Here is an 18,853-nt window from a genome sequence, read left to right as displayed (position 1 = left end):
GGGCATGAAGGAAGTACAAGGGTCAGTTTGTGTTGTCCGTATTTATTTGGAAGGTCAAATGAGTGCTGTCTTTGGTGGAACATTTTCTTTTATAAATTTAGGAAATATAAGACAATTTTATTTTAAACTTGTAGGGCCAATTGAAATTCTGCACATGAATAGGAGAAGGACTAGAGGTAAAGCTAGCTTTAGGGAGTTAGATCTATCATGCTTTGTCTCAGGAAATAGCATATTTGTATTAAAATTTGAAAGAACCCAGGATTTTGATGTTGGAAGCAGTGTTTATACTTTAGCACTATGACCTATTGACTGTAATCATGACAAAGTCACAGGTTTACAGTTTATTCATCTCCAAAATGGCTAGTTAACTGTATCTTAAGTGAGGTCATGCATGGGATAGCAGCATGCTCTAGAAAGATCAGGATTTAATGCTCAGAGATGTAGATTTAATGCTCAATTACAAACTGTGTTACTTTTAGCAAATTTCATAATTTTCCTGAGTTTGAGTTTCTCTTTCTATTCAATGCCTATCACACAAGATTGTCATTAGGATTTAATGATGCTATGAAAAGTTTGTAATAGAAAGTCATACTGATACTTCTTTATCAGTACAATGGTTTGTGGGGTTAGACAAAAATGCTTACTGACAACATGAATAGAGAATTGAATACACTGTAGGAATTACTAACATTGTTATTATTTTGGACACTTGTTTGTTATGTATGGTTAGGGAGTAAGAAAACCAAAGCAGCATAAACAATTTTTAAAAATTAGATTATTTAAAAATTAAAATTAAATGTTTAAAATTAAATTTTGAAAAAACTTTAGAAAGATGTGTCTTAAAAGTGTAGTAGGATTATAAGTGAGCTTTATTTTCTTTATTTTTTTTTGGTTTACTATTTGAATGAAACCTTTTATAAAGAAATAACAAAATATTAAAATGCTAAATAAAATAACAGGGATAAGGAAACTAACCTCCTTCAGCTGAACAGATGACCACGATTTGACTGAAAGGTCCATCTCCTTTGTTGTTATAAACACCAACTTTTACTTCGAAGGGTGTAAGGGGAGGGACACTTTCATCTCGATAAATGAATTTGGAAGCTTCAGAGGATGTCACCATTTTTTCCTTCCAGCCACGTGTTCCATTGGGTCTAAAAGCCACAATATAGCCAAAGCCTTCCCCATTCTGAAACTCTTCAGACACTGGCTAAAGAAGGAAAATACAATTATCAGCGAAACAATTTTTAAAAAACTACTTCCTCCAAATCCTTAGTGTTTTATTGTTGGTATAATGGATAACTAGGGCAAAGGAAAACCTCAAATCTATACTACATTGGAAGCCAAGATAGCAAATCACTTTGGCAGATTTTGAAAACTTGAAAGAATTTAAAGGTAAAAGAAGAAAAATTATATCTATTGGCATGTAAGAAAACTCACAAGAGTACTGAAAAAACTCTTGAAGCGAAACAAATTTGCTCCAATTAGTCATGTATATAAAATGAAGGTCCTTGGATTTCACACTAGAATTTAGCATTCTGGAGAAAATTGTCATATAGTCTGATATTTGGGAATATCTTGTCACTGATACTACTCTGTGGAGTACTTTGCATGGTTAATCTAAGCCATATTAAAGTAAGACTAACCTTTCGGTTTTCTTTTCTATAGCATCTATGCTTTGCAAATTTGCAAGAAAATTGAACCTTGGTATTTTTTCTAGAAACTTCTTGTGCTATGGGGCTTATGTTTACATTTGTTAAGTGGGTTTCAGATGCATATCATAGAAAGGCATATTTGTAATTGACTAGTTAATGGAGAAAGTTTAACAGGTACTGACAAGCACAGTGCTTGACCCACAGTAGACAGTAAATATTTGTTGAGTAGGTTTTTTTTCTTTTAAGTTTTTATTTGAAGAAAATCTATGTATCAAATGAAAGAAGAAAGACAAGCCTATTATATCAAAGTTCATAGGCAAGGGCAAATCTATTTTAGAGAGAGTTGATCTCAGTGAAGGTCAGATGTTGAGAAGTTAATACCTCTGCAGAAATAAAAAGCAAGGCACCAAGTTTTATTGAGAAAAGGGAAAAGGATAGGAAAAAAAAAATAGGATAGATGATGTGCTCATAGAAGATTTCTTGGGAAAAGATATTTTACTTTACATCTTATCTATACTCTTAGAAATTATCAGGCATTTGTTTCATTTGTGCAATAATCTTTTTCCATGTCTTTATATTCTAAGGCATAGGTCTGTGAACTACATAGCTGTATTTAATATTTGTGTGTGGTGTGTTGGGGATCTAACCCAGGGCTTTGCGCATGCTAGACAAATGCTCTGCCACTGAGCTACTTTCCAGCAATAGGTTATTTAATAAAAAGGAAAGTGGCTTAGTGAAAAATAAGTTAGTTTCCATTCTTTTACTTTGACAAAAAGAATACTTTGGAAACTATAGACAAAAGAACACAAATGTTTATAAGAAGGGTCCCAATTCTGTTTATTAGGGAGGTTTTTTAAAATTGTCTCAGTTTCATAATTTGTAAAATGATGAAATCATCCCTAGCGTGGGCTAGGAGAGACAACCTGGATACTGTTCTCCACAGGGGTGGTTCATCCCCCCCCCCCCCCCCCCAGGGCTTTTAGTTCCTCGTAAGTCAAGGTGACCACCTAATCATAAAATAATTAAATGAAGCCAAACAGATGCTTGAAGTAATTTGGGAGAGGATGTGTTTTAATTATTCAAACTTTGTTCTGTGATGTCCTATATGACAGGAAAGTACCTTAGACGTGGAGCCTGGTATGAAAACGTGAAAGCTTCACTTTGGCAGTACTCATGAGAGCAGCACATTCTTGAAATGCTTAACTTAATCTAAAGAGAGACCCATGCGCTTCTCTGTACCAGGGCAGCTAGCCTGCATTTCTAAAGAAGGGGGGTCCTGACATCTTTAGTGGCTTTCTTACCTCCCAGGCGATAACCAGCTCATGCCTTCTTCCACTTCTTCCGCTGACATTGGTGGGTGCTGTCTTTGGAACTGTGAATAAAAATGGATCAAGAATGAGGAGAAGGAATAGATGTGAGATTTTCTTACAATACAGACATATCATGACCATACTTAACTTTGTGTAAAATTCTGAAATGAGTCAAACATTGGTTTGAGCTTCAAATGATCAATATTAAATCTTGAAATAAAATATTAACCTGCTTTGAAATCTTTAAGGGACAATTTGATAAGTATATTTCATGGCCACATACTGCATCCCCAAACTAGTTTTGTAAATGCTCTATGTCAGTGATGTTTAAATTATAATTAACATGAAAGCTAAAAACACCTTCTAGTGGTTAGGTAAAGTCCGTCCTTTAAATTGCATGCTTTGCCAGTAGTGTGACCCTTTTCTGTCATCCAGGGCTTATAGAATCCCTGGAAAACCCACAGGTTGACACCAGCATCCTCCCCCTACCCCAGGAAGTCCCAGTTTAAAGAAATCTTAGCAACAGTGTCATGGAGGGAGAATCTACTTAAATGAATGCACATTTAAAAAAAAAAACTGTCAAGAATCAATTTCTCTGCAAACTGCAAAATATATAGGCACTCAGTAAAACTTTTTCAAATGAGTAACTATTAAAAGAATAAATGTGTCAAAGGAATAAATTTCTTCTTCACTGTACCAAACCACAAAATCTGCAGTTGAATGGGAACATTTTCAAATGAAGAACTGTTAAATGAAGAAAACTATTAAAAGAAATCATTTTCCAGGCTATGAGCCTGCATTAGCAATTTTACACTTCAGCATTGCCTTTCTATCCTGGCTTATAGTTTTTAAATGATATTGATATACTCATAAACAATGAATTCACTCCCATATATTACCTACTTGGATGACAGGCTATTAATTACTGATAGATATTTATGCAGCATTTTATATACTAGAAAAAAATGAAGGGAGAATTTATACAGTACTTGAAAGGAAAAATAAAAATTCTACTTAGGCCAGGGAGGTGGGAGAAAAAAAGCCTGTTAATATATAATTGGTTCCACTGAAATAAGTAATTTTATTTTTCGGGGTCCAAATTTCCATATCCTTGGGCACATTTCTCCATAAATATGATTCTTCTCTAGTAAAAACCACACGTAGAAGTCACCAATACAGCATGAAACAGCAGCAGAGTATATACGGCACCAGCTACTAATCTTTTTTCTTTTCTTTCACAGTTACACACATACTAAAGATTTGTTGTCCATGGTGTTTGCTTTCATAGAGACCCTAAAAATTACATGGGATTAGATAAGCTGTATTATCATACAAGAAATTGTACAGTATTCAACTGGGAAAAAATGACTACTGCAGAAAATACTGCAGATTATGTCCTAATTTATGTAAGAATCAAGCAAATGATTTATGAACATGATTTTTTAAATTAATAGTCATAATTACTGCCATGAGTAGCAACCTGTGATTTATCAGTATGCCTTGAGACCATGTCCAAAAGGCCACTGTAACATAGTATATTAATTGTAAATTTATTTTCTGATTATGGCATGGTTAAGGCACAGAAGAAAGGAGCTGGTTCTAACTGTGTAAATAGAAAGGGTACAAGGTGTCAAATAATCCCTCATTGGCTAATCTGAGTTCTGAATATTCTGACCATCTATGCACAGCCAAGTGAATAATGGAGGCAAAGTTAATTTATTGATATTAAACTGTTATGGCATCTCTTAGTACCATTTGTTTAAGAAAAAAACAAACACTTCACATATATCTCACAGCTCACATTTGAATTATGCATACGATCATTCAGACCAAGTTCCTTTTCTGTTACACTGGATTGTGTTTATTTCCTAAATTTAGGACGTTAAGGACACAATTCCTAAAAGTATGGATTTCTGTGGGAAGACTATGAACTAAAGATCTGTTCAATTTTGTTTAGTTCTCCAACATCACCGAAAAAGAGACTCTGAATGGGAGTTGCAGAGTAGGCTGCTGTGGGCTGGCTCCCTGGTAGGCATCCCTGGAAGTCCATTGAAAAGACAGGAGGAGAATGCAATGGGAGAAAGTATTTGAAATCAAAACCTTTGGAACTTTAGTGGTATTGTTCTACAGTCTATTAATGCTCTCATTTTTTAGAAAGCTTATTTAGATTGTTTAAAAGTTTAAATTTTCTGAGTAAAAAAGAACTGTTGAACATTTGTAGAAACTTTGAGAAGAAAACAAAATAAAGCTTTCTCTGATGTGATTAATTTGTATGTGGGCAATTTCCCCGTTGAATTATCTGTAAAACAAATAAACAAAACAAAAACAAACGAGAGTCTATAAAATTTCTTATATTCAAAATCAAGCTGCTAATTTCTATTTTTTTTTCTTGATAGTGAGGATCGAACCCAAGGTTACCCCACTGAGTCATGAGCTACACCCCCAGTCCTTTTTATTTGAGACAGGGTCTCCTAATGTTGCTGAGGGAAAGTTGCTGAGGCTGGCCTTGAACTTGTGATTCTATGGCCTCAGCTTTTCAGGTCTCAGAGTACAGGCCTGCATACTAACTTTTTAAGACGAGATAGCCCATAGTCAACATGGGGAACAAAACATCTTCCTTGTCTCACTCTATCTCCAATTTTAATAATAAACCTAAGTGATATAACAAGAGGCATTATGGCTCACTGTATTTTAATAATATTTGTGAATAAGCACCAACTATTCCTAAATTTAAAAAGCTTATTAAGTATACCAGGAACTACTAATAGAAAAATCTAAGGCGTTAATAACTACAACTCAAGCTTACGCTTTGTTGTAAGGATCATACTCTCTGGGTAGTCTAATTCTAATTGGCTTAAATTTCCTAATTATGTGCAGATGATCAGTGGAGCCCAGGATCACTCATTTCCTTTTCAAGTTGGTGGTATATAGTTATAATCTATGCAGTAAATGCTATGGAGTCCACTGATTTTAATTATGTCCCTTTATTTATTAAAAAAACATAACTAAGGATATGAAGGAATTTGACAATCTTTCAGAGCCCTTCAGGTGTAATAGTCTTATAATTCTTGTTAGAAGCATAAAATTAATGTGATGAAACATCTAGTAAATACTTTCATTGAGTCCAAAGAAATACATATTTTCTTAAAAACCAAATATTTTCAATGTAATTAATGAGAACCTGATTTATATTTAAGCAGTGAGGTCATTTTTCCCTAGTTACTGATAATGTCAAGAGCATGTTAGTGTAGAGAATCAAGTTTACATGCATGGTTAACAAGTTAAGATTTGATTCTTCTGAATTTATTTTTTGGGCAATGATCCTCTACGAATGGATAATGTAATTGATGCTTTGTGCAAAAGCTACAAACGCTTAACTCTTTGAGGTCTTACCTGGCATGTTTAACTATAGATTATTGTCTTTTCATCTTTAACATTGGAAATATTCTTGTAAACACTCAGAATGACCAAAATATACGATATTACCTTAGTTAAGCATGCCTAAATATCAAAGAACTCTTTGTAAGTACAATAGTTTGAACAAAGTGAACCACACTTACCAACATGACTTAATTAATAACTGAAAAAAATAAAACAAGATGAAATAATTTACCAATCTTTTTTTTTCCCACCTTGAAAACTTTCCAGTTTTCTTACTGCATGTGTTTATATTACTCCTTAAATAATAAGCTTTATGAGAGACTGGGAGAGATGATGTAATTTAGGAGCTTAATGGATATTGACTAGTTTGGAAATAAAGTACAGGAGAATGAAAAGAGAGTAAGGAGGAGTTTATACTGTAAAGGTAGAAGACAAGAGGGACATTTAAACATTTTTTTTCCCCTAACAGAATTTAAGTATACTGCACATGAATATTTCCATTAATTAGTTATCATTTAGACTCAATTTAGAAAAAGTGAAGTTTAAAGAGTTTCAAAAAAATACCAATGGTGTTTCCTAAAAAAATTCAAATACTTCTTTTGTTCTTATGAATAGGATAGATAAGGTGGTATACAAAGAGTAAAAGGATTCTTGTGGGAGAAGGAACTGGGTCCCAGTTGTACCATTCTGTCACTCCTGTCACTCATGAAGATAACTGTACTTCTTAAATATTTTTGCAATTTATCACAATACCTGGATTTTGATAAATAGTACCTATTATAATTTTCTTTTTAAAAAATTTTTAGTTGGTTCCTTTTTAGTTATAGATGACAGTAGAATCCATTTTGATAAAATTATACATGCATGGAATATATATTATTCTAATTAGGGCCCCAGTGTGGTGGTGGGATTCACCATAGTGTGTTTATATATGTACCTAGGAAATTTATGTCAGATTCTTTCCACTGTCTTTTCTATTCCTATCCCCCCTCCCTTCCCCTCATTCCCCTTTATCTAATCTACTAAACTTCTCTTCTTCCCCTCCACCCCTTATTGTGGGTTTGCTTCACATATCAGAGAAAACATTAGATCTTGGGTCTGGGAATTGGATTCTTTCACTTAGTATGATACTCTCCAGATCCATCCATTTACTGGCAAATGTCATAAAGTCATTCTTCTTTATGGTGGAGTAATATTCCATTGTGTATATATACCACAATTTCTTTATCTAGTCATCTGTTGAGGGACATCTAGGATGACTCCATAGCTTAACTCTTGTGAATTGTGCAGATATAAACATTGATGTGGCTGCATCATTGTAGTGATTTAAAATCCTCAAAAGAGAAAGTGGTGACATCTAGCAGCACTAAAATTCAGCATGAGTCTATGCACATGTGATCTTGAAATAGGATGTCTTTCTTGGATATGTGGTTAACCCTGTTTTGATGGTACCATGGGACTTAAGATTTTAATTTGGCACAGATGATTTTGATTTGGAAATCTAGGCAATATACCTTCAATTTGTAGAAGAAATGGCTAGGGTATTTCAGGAAATGTAGAATTTGTATGATTTTTGAACTTTGGTATAAAAAGCAATAGTCAAGAACACAGAGGTTGAGATATGGTGTTTATCTCAACTCATTCTCTTATCTATTTGTAAGAGTTCACAAGGAAGGAAAAGGAGAGAATGAGCAATCTCCAAATGAGATTTGCTGATGCATATGGTAAAACAGAGAAGAAAGAAATGGCAAGGAGGCAGGAGGTGTGGCAAGGAGATTACAACTTGGGAGGCATCAGTTTTGAAGTAAGGTCTGGGTTAGAATCAAGCTCTGTTACTTATTTACTCGATAACCTTGTACAAATTTTAAAAACTCTGATTCTGATTCCCCATCTGTAAGATGGGTATAAACACTGGTGTAGCAGAGTGTTTTAGACTCTGATGTGAAAACTAAATGAGGTACAAAAAGGCAAATGCATAGCACAGGACCTGGAATTGATGTGTAGCATTTCAGGGACCAGGAAGACAGGAAAAGTCTAACCTGAGGGTCTCCATTTCCTTCCTGGGTTGACAGCTCTTATTAACCTATCATCTTGCATGCTTAAGTCTTGCATGGTTTTGCACCTCATCCTCCCTTCCTTCTTTGAAATCTTTGCAGCAAAGACCTGCCTGCCTAATAATTACCAGGTTTTCTTCTGAAAGTGTTTGTTAAAATTATCATCTTAGCTTGAAAACTGTCTCTGAAACTGGAAGATATATTTCTTAACTATGTTTTATAGAACACTTGCTTGGACCAAAGTGGTTTTATAATTTTTAAATATTGTCTGCTATATGAGCCATACTGTTATTTTCTTTGTTTCCTAATAACCAAGATTTGGTCTTAGAGGTCTGTTGCTTACCATAATTTTTGTCGTCTTTTCATCTTACTGAGAACCATTTATTTTATATAATATAGTTAAATTATTCATTGGGTTGAGAAAGCCAGTAATGTTCACTTAATAGTATTTGCTTTTAGATTTTCCCAGTTACTTCAGTTGAATATACTGTCTATATAACATTTTCTTAGAAACATAGACAAGAAAAACACCCTTAAAAACTTCATAGCCTATGACTTTGTACACAGCACTAACAACTGGTATTCTGTAGTTGGTCTCAATATATAAATTAGTCCAAATCCTATTTGACCCAACTTTCAAATCCATACAAAGGCCATTTACAAAGCCACTTCACATACTCCCAGAGAAAACTAATCTAGCTCCGTCATATAGCATACTAGTATTTTTTACATTTAAAAATTATTTTTTCTATTATAGAAGTACATGAATATATTACAATAGTATTTTATTGTATCTTCCATAACTTCTGAATTCAAGAAAATTTCCTAAGTAATTATCATGTACCAGAATTATAAAGCTACAAATGTGAAAACAGCAATATCGTTTTAGGAGTCAGAGGATAATGGACAACTAAAGAATCTGAAATAACTTATATGAGTCTACTATGAGCTTGGAATGAGTTATATGTAACTTCATATGCTAAAGTTAGGCTGGCTAGATAAAGGTACAGACTTGTTAAGAAATAAGGAAACCCAATTTTTGATCCTTTCCCGTTATCTTTCTTTAGCTCATAAATGGGATTATAGCTCAGGAAATGCTATTTTGGAAGAAGAATGTCGGTTTAGAAGATGATGTGCTTTGTGCATCTCCCTTCAACCCCAGCTGTCAATAGAGAAGGAGGGGTGATTTTCCTAACAAGCTAAGATAAGATTAGCTAGACTTATAAGTAAGTAGAGTTCATATATTTACTCTATCACATCCTGGCTGGGGTTGAGCTTCAGAGTTTTGTAGGATGCCCTGTCCCACTCTGAGCAGAAATGAAAATAGTTCTTGAAAAGATCTTATATTTCTAGGAATTGGCTCAACAGGCACAGGGTATGTGAAATACATACTATTGATCAAATGGACTCCATGGAAAGTAGATTTGTACAGGCTTGTTGAAGCCACTCCCAGTAAGACTGTCTACTAGGGGGCAATATGTCTCCCACAAACCCAAAGCACCTTGAAATAGAAGGCAGTGGACAGATGTGGACTTTAAATACGCAGGGAGAAGCACATTGTACACATCGCACCACCTAAGCAGATGTTTTCCCCTTTCTTGTTTTCTTTCTCTTTTTTTTTTTTGTTTAAACTTTGCAGTAGGATTCAGTCTGTTTATCATACCAGTACATAAGTATAATAAAGTGCAGAAAATATTAAGACAAAGAAAGATTTTTATCTGATTTTTCATCTGATACATTTAAATGTAACCAAACAAAATTATTTGAGATAACTTAGGACTCGGTATTGGCTAACTAAGAAGAAGGCAAAAAGCACCATAGGAAGGCCAAACATGGGGTTGGGAGGGAGATGTAGAGGATACTTATATTTAACCTGAAAATGGGTACACAATATGAAAAGAAGCAACTTCTGAATGATTACTATTGTTTAAATTTCCATTTTATAATATAAAAAATCATTTAAATTGATGATGGTGACAGAACGTATACACATTGTCTATTTTATTGGTTCTTAGAATCCATTTTGATATAATTATACAACATGGATATATCTTATTCTAATTTGGACCCCAATACCTCTCCTCCTCTTTTCCTTTCCCCATGCCTCCTTCCTTCCCTCTTATTGATCTTTCTGCCATTTACCCATAGTTATTTCTTATTTAAAAAAATCTCTTGATGTACATGATGGTGAGATTCACTTTGGTATATTCATATATGTACATAGGAAAGTTATGTCAGATTGACATTATCCAGTGGAATAAGTTGTAGTATTTCTCCCATTTCTCTAAGAAAGAAAATCAAAGCCTTAAACAATCTTGCCTATGTTCACAATGCTAGAAAATGGAACAGCAGAACATTAATTCAGTTTTAATCTCAAATAATTGCAGATAAAGCTTTTAAAAAATGTTTTGTTACATATATGTAATTTATTAAAATTGGAAATAACTATAGATATTGAGATTTATACCAAGACCTTTGGAGGTAACAGATATTACACTACAGAGAATATAATACTTTCTGAATGACAAGTTATATATTTAACTATTTCCTTTTCATTCATCTTTCAAGTATTACAAATATATAACTTAAAGAATATTGACATTCAAGGATAGAGAAGAATTGCTGTTGCTGTATTATTTTATGTTTTTCTATTTCTACCATAGTGCACTTTTGAAATTCATTTCTTAAAATCTGACTTTTTCTCTTGAATATTATTCTTTTAAATAACCGATCATTTATATTGTTCCACTCATAATTTATATGTTGGTTCGATAGTAACATTTTATAAATTAATAAGCACAGGGATATTTATCTTTCTCTAATCTCTAATTAAAGCTTGTAAGAAAATTTTACTCTAAATATGTGTACTAATGTAAAAATACATACTTATATTACTGTTTTGACATTCTAATGCTAGGAAGTTTGATTGAATCAAGTTATTTGCCTGTATTGATTAAAAAATGATTAGGGAATTCAAAATATACCCTAGAGGAAAATTGCAAAGAAAATTTATTTATTATTCATTTGTTAGTTTTTTGTTGTTGGGAAGGAGCAATTCCAAGTTTGAAATGCTTTATTCAAGCTACTTTGGAATTAAGAATTTTCTAATAAAAGAATTTTAAAGAGGCATAAAACTTTGAAGTGAACATCCTAATGTGCTCTGCCAAGCAGTTGGGTCAATTTTCAAAGTTTAGTTGTCCCATTAGAACAGGCTCATCTTTTAAAATACAGGATATGTACTTAATAGAGGCAGAGTGCATCACTTGAGAGGATGTCTCAGGATATTGGTGTCTCTTTTAATTTGTGCTGCCTGACAAAACAGGCACAAAATTCAGCACTTGGTTCAACACCATTAGTAGCTTGAGTTGTAGGTAATATTCAAGCAAAAGATGTACAAAGTGGGCAGCACAAGCCTTCAACTCACTTTCAGAGGAGAGTATTTCATGCATTTTTCATACTATTTCTCTTCCATAAGATTTTAATGGACTAAAGTATGTCATGTATATAGAACTCATGATAAAATGGAGAGACAGGCAATACATGATTGAGAAAACTGCAGAAACAGATGAAGTCTTTTAAATGCATCGTCTGAAAACAATTTAGTTTAAAATGTAAAAGTGTTTTTGCTAAAAAGCTTTTTAATAGCACAAGGAAATTTATACTATAAAAAGTTTAAAAGGCTTATTCATCCCAAACAGATTATTTATGTTTGAAACGAATATTTATAGAGAGCCTCTGAATTAAGCAGTAATCTTTGTCTTTGTTTAAACACAATTAAAAATATGCAAAGTAAGGCAGTGCTTTTTAGAAATTATGTGAGCATAAGTATTACTATTGGCAGTCATTTCCATATCTGCACAGTGAGTACATAAAATGAGGAATGACTAACCTGTTATGTTCTTAATTAATGAACACCTGTACACAATGAAAGCATGACTGATTTTATGGATGCATGAAAACTCGACCAGCCAATTAATGTTCAATTTAAAATTCACACTATTGAAAAATAGCAGAAAAAACGACTTGTGAGGTGCAAATCACAAAAGCAGAAAATTTGGATTTTTCTGTGCACGAATATTTTCCAGCATGTAAAGAGTAATTTTTATTTCCTTGAGTGTTTAATTTTTACCTGGAAAAAAAGATCTGAAAATCTTTTGTATGACTTTTGTACTTAATGCAATAACTTTACCATTTGGAGTTCTTTCTCTTATTTTTAAGGGGACAGACATGGTATGCTCAATTGTGAGATTATTTTGCTGATTTTGAGTTTGTTCAATGTTTTAGAAGTCAAATCATATTTTTGGTCCAAGTCTATAAATATAATACAAAATGGACATAGTTAATCCTGTCTTCTATGTACATATGCCTCTGACCTAGATAACAGTATGGGCAAAGCTGCCTAAAGGAAAGAAAAAGAATGTTCCCTTTTAAAATATGATATGTTGAGTACAAGTTTCAGACACTGTTTTATGTTCCAAAGAACAGTGAAAGAATGACAAAATCTTCATTTAAAGTGAACTTTCTCTGAAATTTACATGTTATCTTGAGTTATGTATAAAAACATTGAATTTTGTTTTTTCCTCTCTGTTTAACCTAATCTGCCACCTGCCACCCCATTTCTCTGATTTTTACATTATTCTCATCAAAGTATTGATTCTTCTTTCCTCTTGTGTTCTTTTATGTGCTATAGTATTAGGTCCTTTCTTAATATACAATTTATGTATTTTAATTGTATATATTTATGGATACAAGCAGTACCCATTTGATACACACACATTGCAATGATCAAATCAGGATAATTACCATTCAGTCTCCTTAAACACTTATCATTTCTTTGTGTTGCAAATCTCTGAACTCCTCTTTTCTAGCTCTTTTTAAAATTAAGATAAAATTTTATAGGGACATAAAAGTTATGTCTCAATAAGACTTCATCCAAAGTAATAAAACTCTAAAAATTCTTTATATGGAAATTTCACAGATATATCCATTAATCCGTACAATTAATGAATTAATAATCATAGTAAAGTTTTTTAGTTCCTTGTGCATCTATTCTTTCCATGTGATAGGAAAGATAGCTTAATTTATTTTTGAGGAAAGCTGTTAATTCCTCTTATCTATATAAGAAACATTTTTATCAGAGATACTTATTCTAAAAAACCAGAAAATAAACTTTGTTTTCTAAGTCAGAATGCAGATGTGTGTTTATGATGCACATAGACTTCAAGTAGGCAACAGTTCAAGGAACGACTGTATTTGTATTTGCAAGATGTAATTATGGGACTGGGATTGTAGCTCAGTGGTAGAACGCTTGCCTACCATATGTGGGGCACTGGGTTCCATCCTTCGCACAACATAAAAATTAAATAAAGGTGTTGTGTCCATCTACAACTAAAAAAATTTCAACAAATATGTAATTATACAGGATAGGTGGTGAAGGTCAACATCAAAGAATTTTAAGGACATAGATTATAATTAAGGGAAGATGTTGTTACTGGAGAAAAAGAAGAAAAATCCATTCTGGGTTTTATGGATACATAATGTAAGTACACAATTAGAAGTAAAAACTAATTGCTTTGACTTCATGCTAACTTGAAGATGGTGCAATGGTTGGTAGAAAATTGCAGCATTCATATGCCTGTATTTGTGGTAACAAGGGAAAAAGTTTTGAAAACAAGTATAGCGAGAACGTTATTTTAAAGGAAATAATTTTTATGAAAGCTAGGTAAATGCATCAGGACGAATTATAGGGCAAGCAATGAAGCCATCATGCTTAATTCAACTTGCTTTCAAAGTCAATTCCAACTCTTCAAATTCTTACCTGCCTCATTTGTGCGGATCATCCGAGATGGGGTGCTTGGATCTCCAGTCCCAATTGGATTGGTGGCTACCACTCGAAACTCATATTCCACCCATGGATTTAAGTCTACTGCCATGGCTGACTCCATATCTCCTGTTATGATTTCTGGGACTATAGAGAGAAACAATATTTTATGTCATTAGGAGGACTAGAAAAAAAATGCTACAAATGGCAGTCAAAGATATCACTATTACTGACAGAATCAGCAGGCAGACCCATACCTCTTCACAACACAGGCTCATGGTATCACCTCCAGTGTCAATAGTAAAATGGAAAATCAATTTTCAGGAAATAAGCACTTGCATGTGTCAAAGTTACTGGAGTTAATTAGAATTCTTTCATCTTTACATATAACTGGTCATTATGTAACTTGCCATTATCTACACTAAAAATCATTTCATCGACTTTTAACTCCAGACAAGAAATCAAGTCATAAAATAATTTAAGCAAACAGTTTTTCTTCAATTCCTAGGAAATTTCTTGAGCAGCAGTATGCCTGTCCTGGTCTGACAAATAGATTTTGTCACTTCAGTTTCAAGTGGCACATTAGGAATATACCTCTCTAATTTAAAAACTACAGTTTGTGGGATCTAAGTGAAAGCTCAATCTCTCCTCACAGTGACTTTTGTACTACATTTAGGTTTTTGTCAAAATGTAAAATTGTCAGTGCAATTTTGTAGTGAAATACTTTTATATAGTATATCTGTATTATTTGGTACTGCTTTTATTGTTCAACTCTGCTCTCTAGGAAATATTGCTAGAAGAACTTATTACATGGGTATAAAGGAAAATGGAGAATCTCACTATTTGCAAATATCCTGAGTTGATAACACTCCTTGATTTCTATGGGATATGATGGGGAGCAGCTGGGGTGGGAGTGGGGGTGAGGCTGTTGATTTGATGATAGCTCGGTTTTACTATGGCAAAGTGGGATTGATTCATCTTGAATTTCTGATGAAAATTTCTTCTGAAATGAATAGAAAGTTACCATATTAGCTGCTCTATGGAAGGAGAGTGGACAAAGAACAGACTATGTGGCCTGCCTGATAAACCTCACAGAACTGCAGGGCTGATTGTTTTAAGTAGTGACTTAAAGATGTGAGTAAAAAGCTCTTCCTCTTATTGCACTGGCCACTGAGCACTATTCTTGGAGCATAAAGATATGGGAAATAGGGGAAAGACCACCAATCCATATATTGGTGAAATGTTGAGCTATGCTTGCAACACACTGAGGAGGGAAGAAGAGATTCCCAGACTTGGCCTCAGGCCCCTTCTACGCTGCATCACCAACACTTGTCTTGGGTCCACCAGGATTTATCTTGCTGCTGCATTTCATTCTACTATGGCAGTCCCCTCAGACAATTGCAGACATCTGGGTCACCCTCATTACATCTATTCTTACTCCCATAGAATTCAACATACTTGCTCCTCTGACCAGCTCATGTCCTTCCTTAATTCATGAAGCTCTTCCACTGTGATCTTTGGAATTCATGATACATCATCAGCAAGATCCCTTCTATACTTAATGTCCTCTCGGAACATTTCTCTAACTTCTTACTCTAATAGGAACTGAGGACATTTTGCCCTTCTCAAGGGCTCAAGGGTTTAAGCTATTGTACAGAATAACAGCCTCCAGATGCAGTTAATGTATATTTTCTATCAGTGAACAAATATGCAGGTATTTTTTCCTATAGAAAACAAAAGCAAAGCACTCTTTACCTTTCCTCTCCTTCTAGTCTTCATTGAGTTTCTCTATTTCTTTTAGAGCAAAAATATCGTGTTCTGCCTGTGCTTTTATTTGCTTTCTTGAATCATTTCCCTTCCATTCTCTCTTGAGCCGTCTCCAATCAAGTGCTTACTTCCAGCTTTCTACCTTACCTTCTGTCGAGCTTACCACTGGTCTCTGTTATTGAAACTTTAAGGTCAAGTCTCAGTTCCTCATCTCTCTTGACCTGTCATCATCCTTTGACACAATTGATAACTTTCTCCTTTGAAATGCTTTTCACAGCTTAGTGTCCCTTTCCTACCTGACTACGCTCTATCAGGTTCTGTTGCTAGCATCCCAGTGCCACTCTTCCCCATTTTCTTATTACCTGGTGATCTTATCCAGACTCATGATTTTAAATACCCTCTATATGCTCATGACTCCAATATTTTCAGTCATGAATCTCTTCCCTAGACTCCAGACTCATGTTCAATGGCCTATTAGACAATCAGACTTGAATAATGTTTTGAAAGATTCTTATTAAGGGAATGACAATTGCTTTCTTGCAGTTGTAGCCAAAATCTTGGAGCTATTCTAGACACTTAAATTTCTCCCTGTTTGACTCTAAACCCCTAAGTAAATTATGGTGTTTATGACCTCAAAATATGTTTATTTCTTCATTTCCTTTTGCAGCAAAATTTCTTTCCCATTTTCTGTTGAATTATTCTTGTCAGATTTTACTGCCTACCATGCCACTAAAATTGTGATCAAGGTCACCAATGATCTTCATATAATTAAAGCCAGTGATCAATTCTAGGACTCATTTGACTTGTCAGTAGCATTTGAAATAGTCAATTACTCTCTCTTCCGTGATAGTCTCATTTTTTTCCTTCCAGCAAATCACATTATTTTAATTTTACTTTTCCAAATGGTTGCTTCCTTTCTGTATACTTTGACTGGCTACTCTTTTCAACAGCTTTTTACTATTGGAACATTCCAGGACCGGATTTTCATACTCATTTCTTTAATTTATATTTACTTTCTTAGAGTAGACTGCAATCTTATGACTTTATATATAATTTATATGACAATTTTATAATTTATAACTTTATGCTAAACCTCAAACTTGGAACTCAAAATATTTTCAAATTCTGAACATTTTTATGACCTCTACTTCTGTCATTCTGAAGTAATGCCATCTCTCATCTATGATAGCTTCCTAACTGGTGTAGTGCCCCTCTACTTACCTGTTACATAATCTATTTCCAACAAAGCTTGAATGAATGTACTAAAAGATAGGACTTAGAATATCAGTCCTCCAATGTCTCTCCATTATTTTAGGATGGTACTGCCAACATTTCTCCAAACTCAGCTTCTACCACTTTCCAAATCTCCTCTGTCCCTGCCTCACTAGTCTTCTAATACCTGTGCATTGGTTTTTCCTTCTACTTGGACTGCTTTCCCCCTTGGAATTGGCATAGTTAAATCCTCACCTCTTTTAAAGTTCACTCAAATGTACCATCTCCATGAGGCATACACTGGGCCACTCTATTTCAAATTATAACCTTCTGTTGTGAACTGAATTGTGCCCTTCTGAAATTCATATGTTGAACCCTTAACTCCCTGTGTTGCTGTATTTGAAAATGGGGTCTCCAAGGAAATATTAAAATTCAAATAATCACAAAATGGTGTTCCCTTCTTAGTGTGCTTATTAAAAAGGACACCAGAACATTGCATATGAGAGCCTTATCAGGATCCAAGTCAGCCAGAACATTGATCTTGAACTTCCAACTTCCAAAATTGTGAGAAAATACATTTCAGTTCAACATACCCAGTCTATATTTTTTTATGGCAGTTCACACCAACTAATATACTGCTCCACCATTGAACCTCTGGCATCCCATGTCCACACAACTTTTTTTTTTCCACAGCTTGCATCAACATCAACTTCTGAGATATGACAAAAAAAATTTTTTTTTTGGTACCAGGATTGAACTCAGGGGCACTCAACCACTGAGCCACATCTCCAGCCCTATTTTGTATGTTATTTAGAGACAGGGTCTCAATGAGTTGCTTAGCACCTCACTTTTGCTGATGTTGGCCTTGAATTTGCAATCTTCCTGCCTCAGCCTCCCCAGCTGCTGGATTACAGGCATGCACCACAGTACCTGGCAAGATGCTACAAAATTTATGTGTTTATTTTGTTCTGTTTATTGTTTGTCCTCACCATGAGAGTTCAGTCTTTACAAAGGCAGAGATGTTAGTGTTCATCACTAGTGTTGGGAAATATTTTTCCCAAGTACCTAACACAGCCACTTCAAAGTTCTCAATAAATATTCTTTGAATGATCGAACACAGTTCAAGTGCCTCGTGATCAAAATTGGCAAAGTATATTTGTTTGAATCTTGAATTTATTATTATAGAAAGAAAATGCCTATAAGAGTATCCTTCCTAGGATATGCATATTTATAACCTCTTGGTCACAACCATAGGTTGTTAAGATGCCCTCTCCAAACTCACATTGTCTCTCCATCACCTTTAATTCTAAGCTCTTAAAGTAAAATAACAAAAAGATTTGTAAATTCCTAATTCATTGTTTCTGGCAATTGATACAAAATAATTGTAAAAACATGAGGGTATTAATATTCATAATGAAATAACAAGTAATGTAAAATAAATCAAAGTTATTTTTCATAAAGTCAGGATTTTGATTTCAAATGCAATATTGTGGAGATTAAGGATAATGAATCATTCGTACCAAAGTAAATATTTTTAAAAGCTTTTCAGGCATGTTTTTATTGACATATTTTTTCACAAACTGTAGGGACTACTTGGTTTCGAAGAAAACATGTGGTTCAGAGAAAACAATAATCATAGATGGTGGAGTTGAC

General features: G+C 34.0%; 1 protein-coding gene across 1 annotated transcript in view; it reads right to left on the bottom strand.

The window, feature by feature from the left end:
* Positions 1 to 18,853, bottom strand: part of CNTN5 (contactin 5) — a 1,212,510-nt gene that overhangs the window by 47,129 nt on the left and 1,146,528 nt on the right. The window contains exons 19-21 of the mRNA XM_079101923.1: positions 14,219 to 14,368; positions 2,957 to 3,027; positions 976 to 1,210 (exon numbers count right to left, since the gene is read on the bottom strand). Coding sequence (XP_078958049.1) covers positions 976 to 1,210; positions 2,957 to 3,027; positions 14,219 to 14,368 — 456 coding nt within the window. The remainder of the gene's footprint in view (positions 1 to 975; positions 1,211 to 2,956; positions 3,028 to 14,218; positions 14,369 to 18,853) is intronic.

Source organism: Sciurus vulgaris (assembly GCF_902686455.1).
Source record: "Sciurus vulgaris genome assembly, chromosome: 11".
Classification (NCBI taxonomy): domain Eukaryota; kingdom Metazoa; phylum Chordata; class Mammalia; order Rodentia; family Sciuridae; genus Sciurus; species Sciurus vulgaris.
Note: the sequence above shows the minus strand (reverse complement) of the source record. Positions and strands in the feature narration are given on the sequence as shown.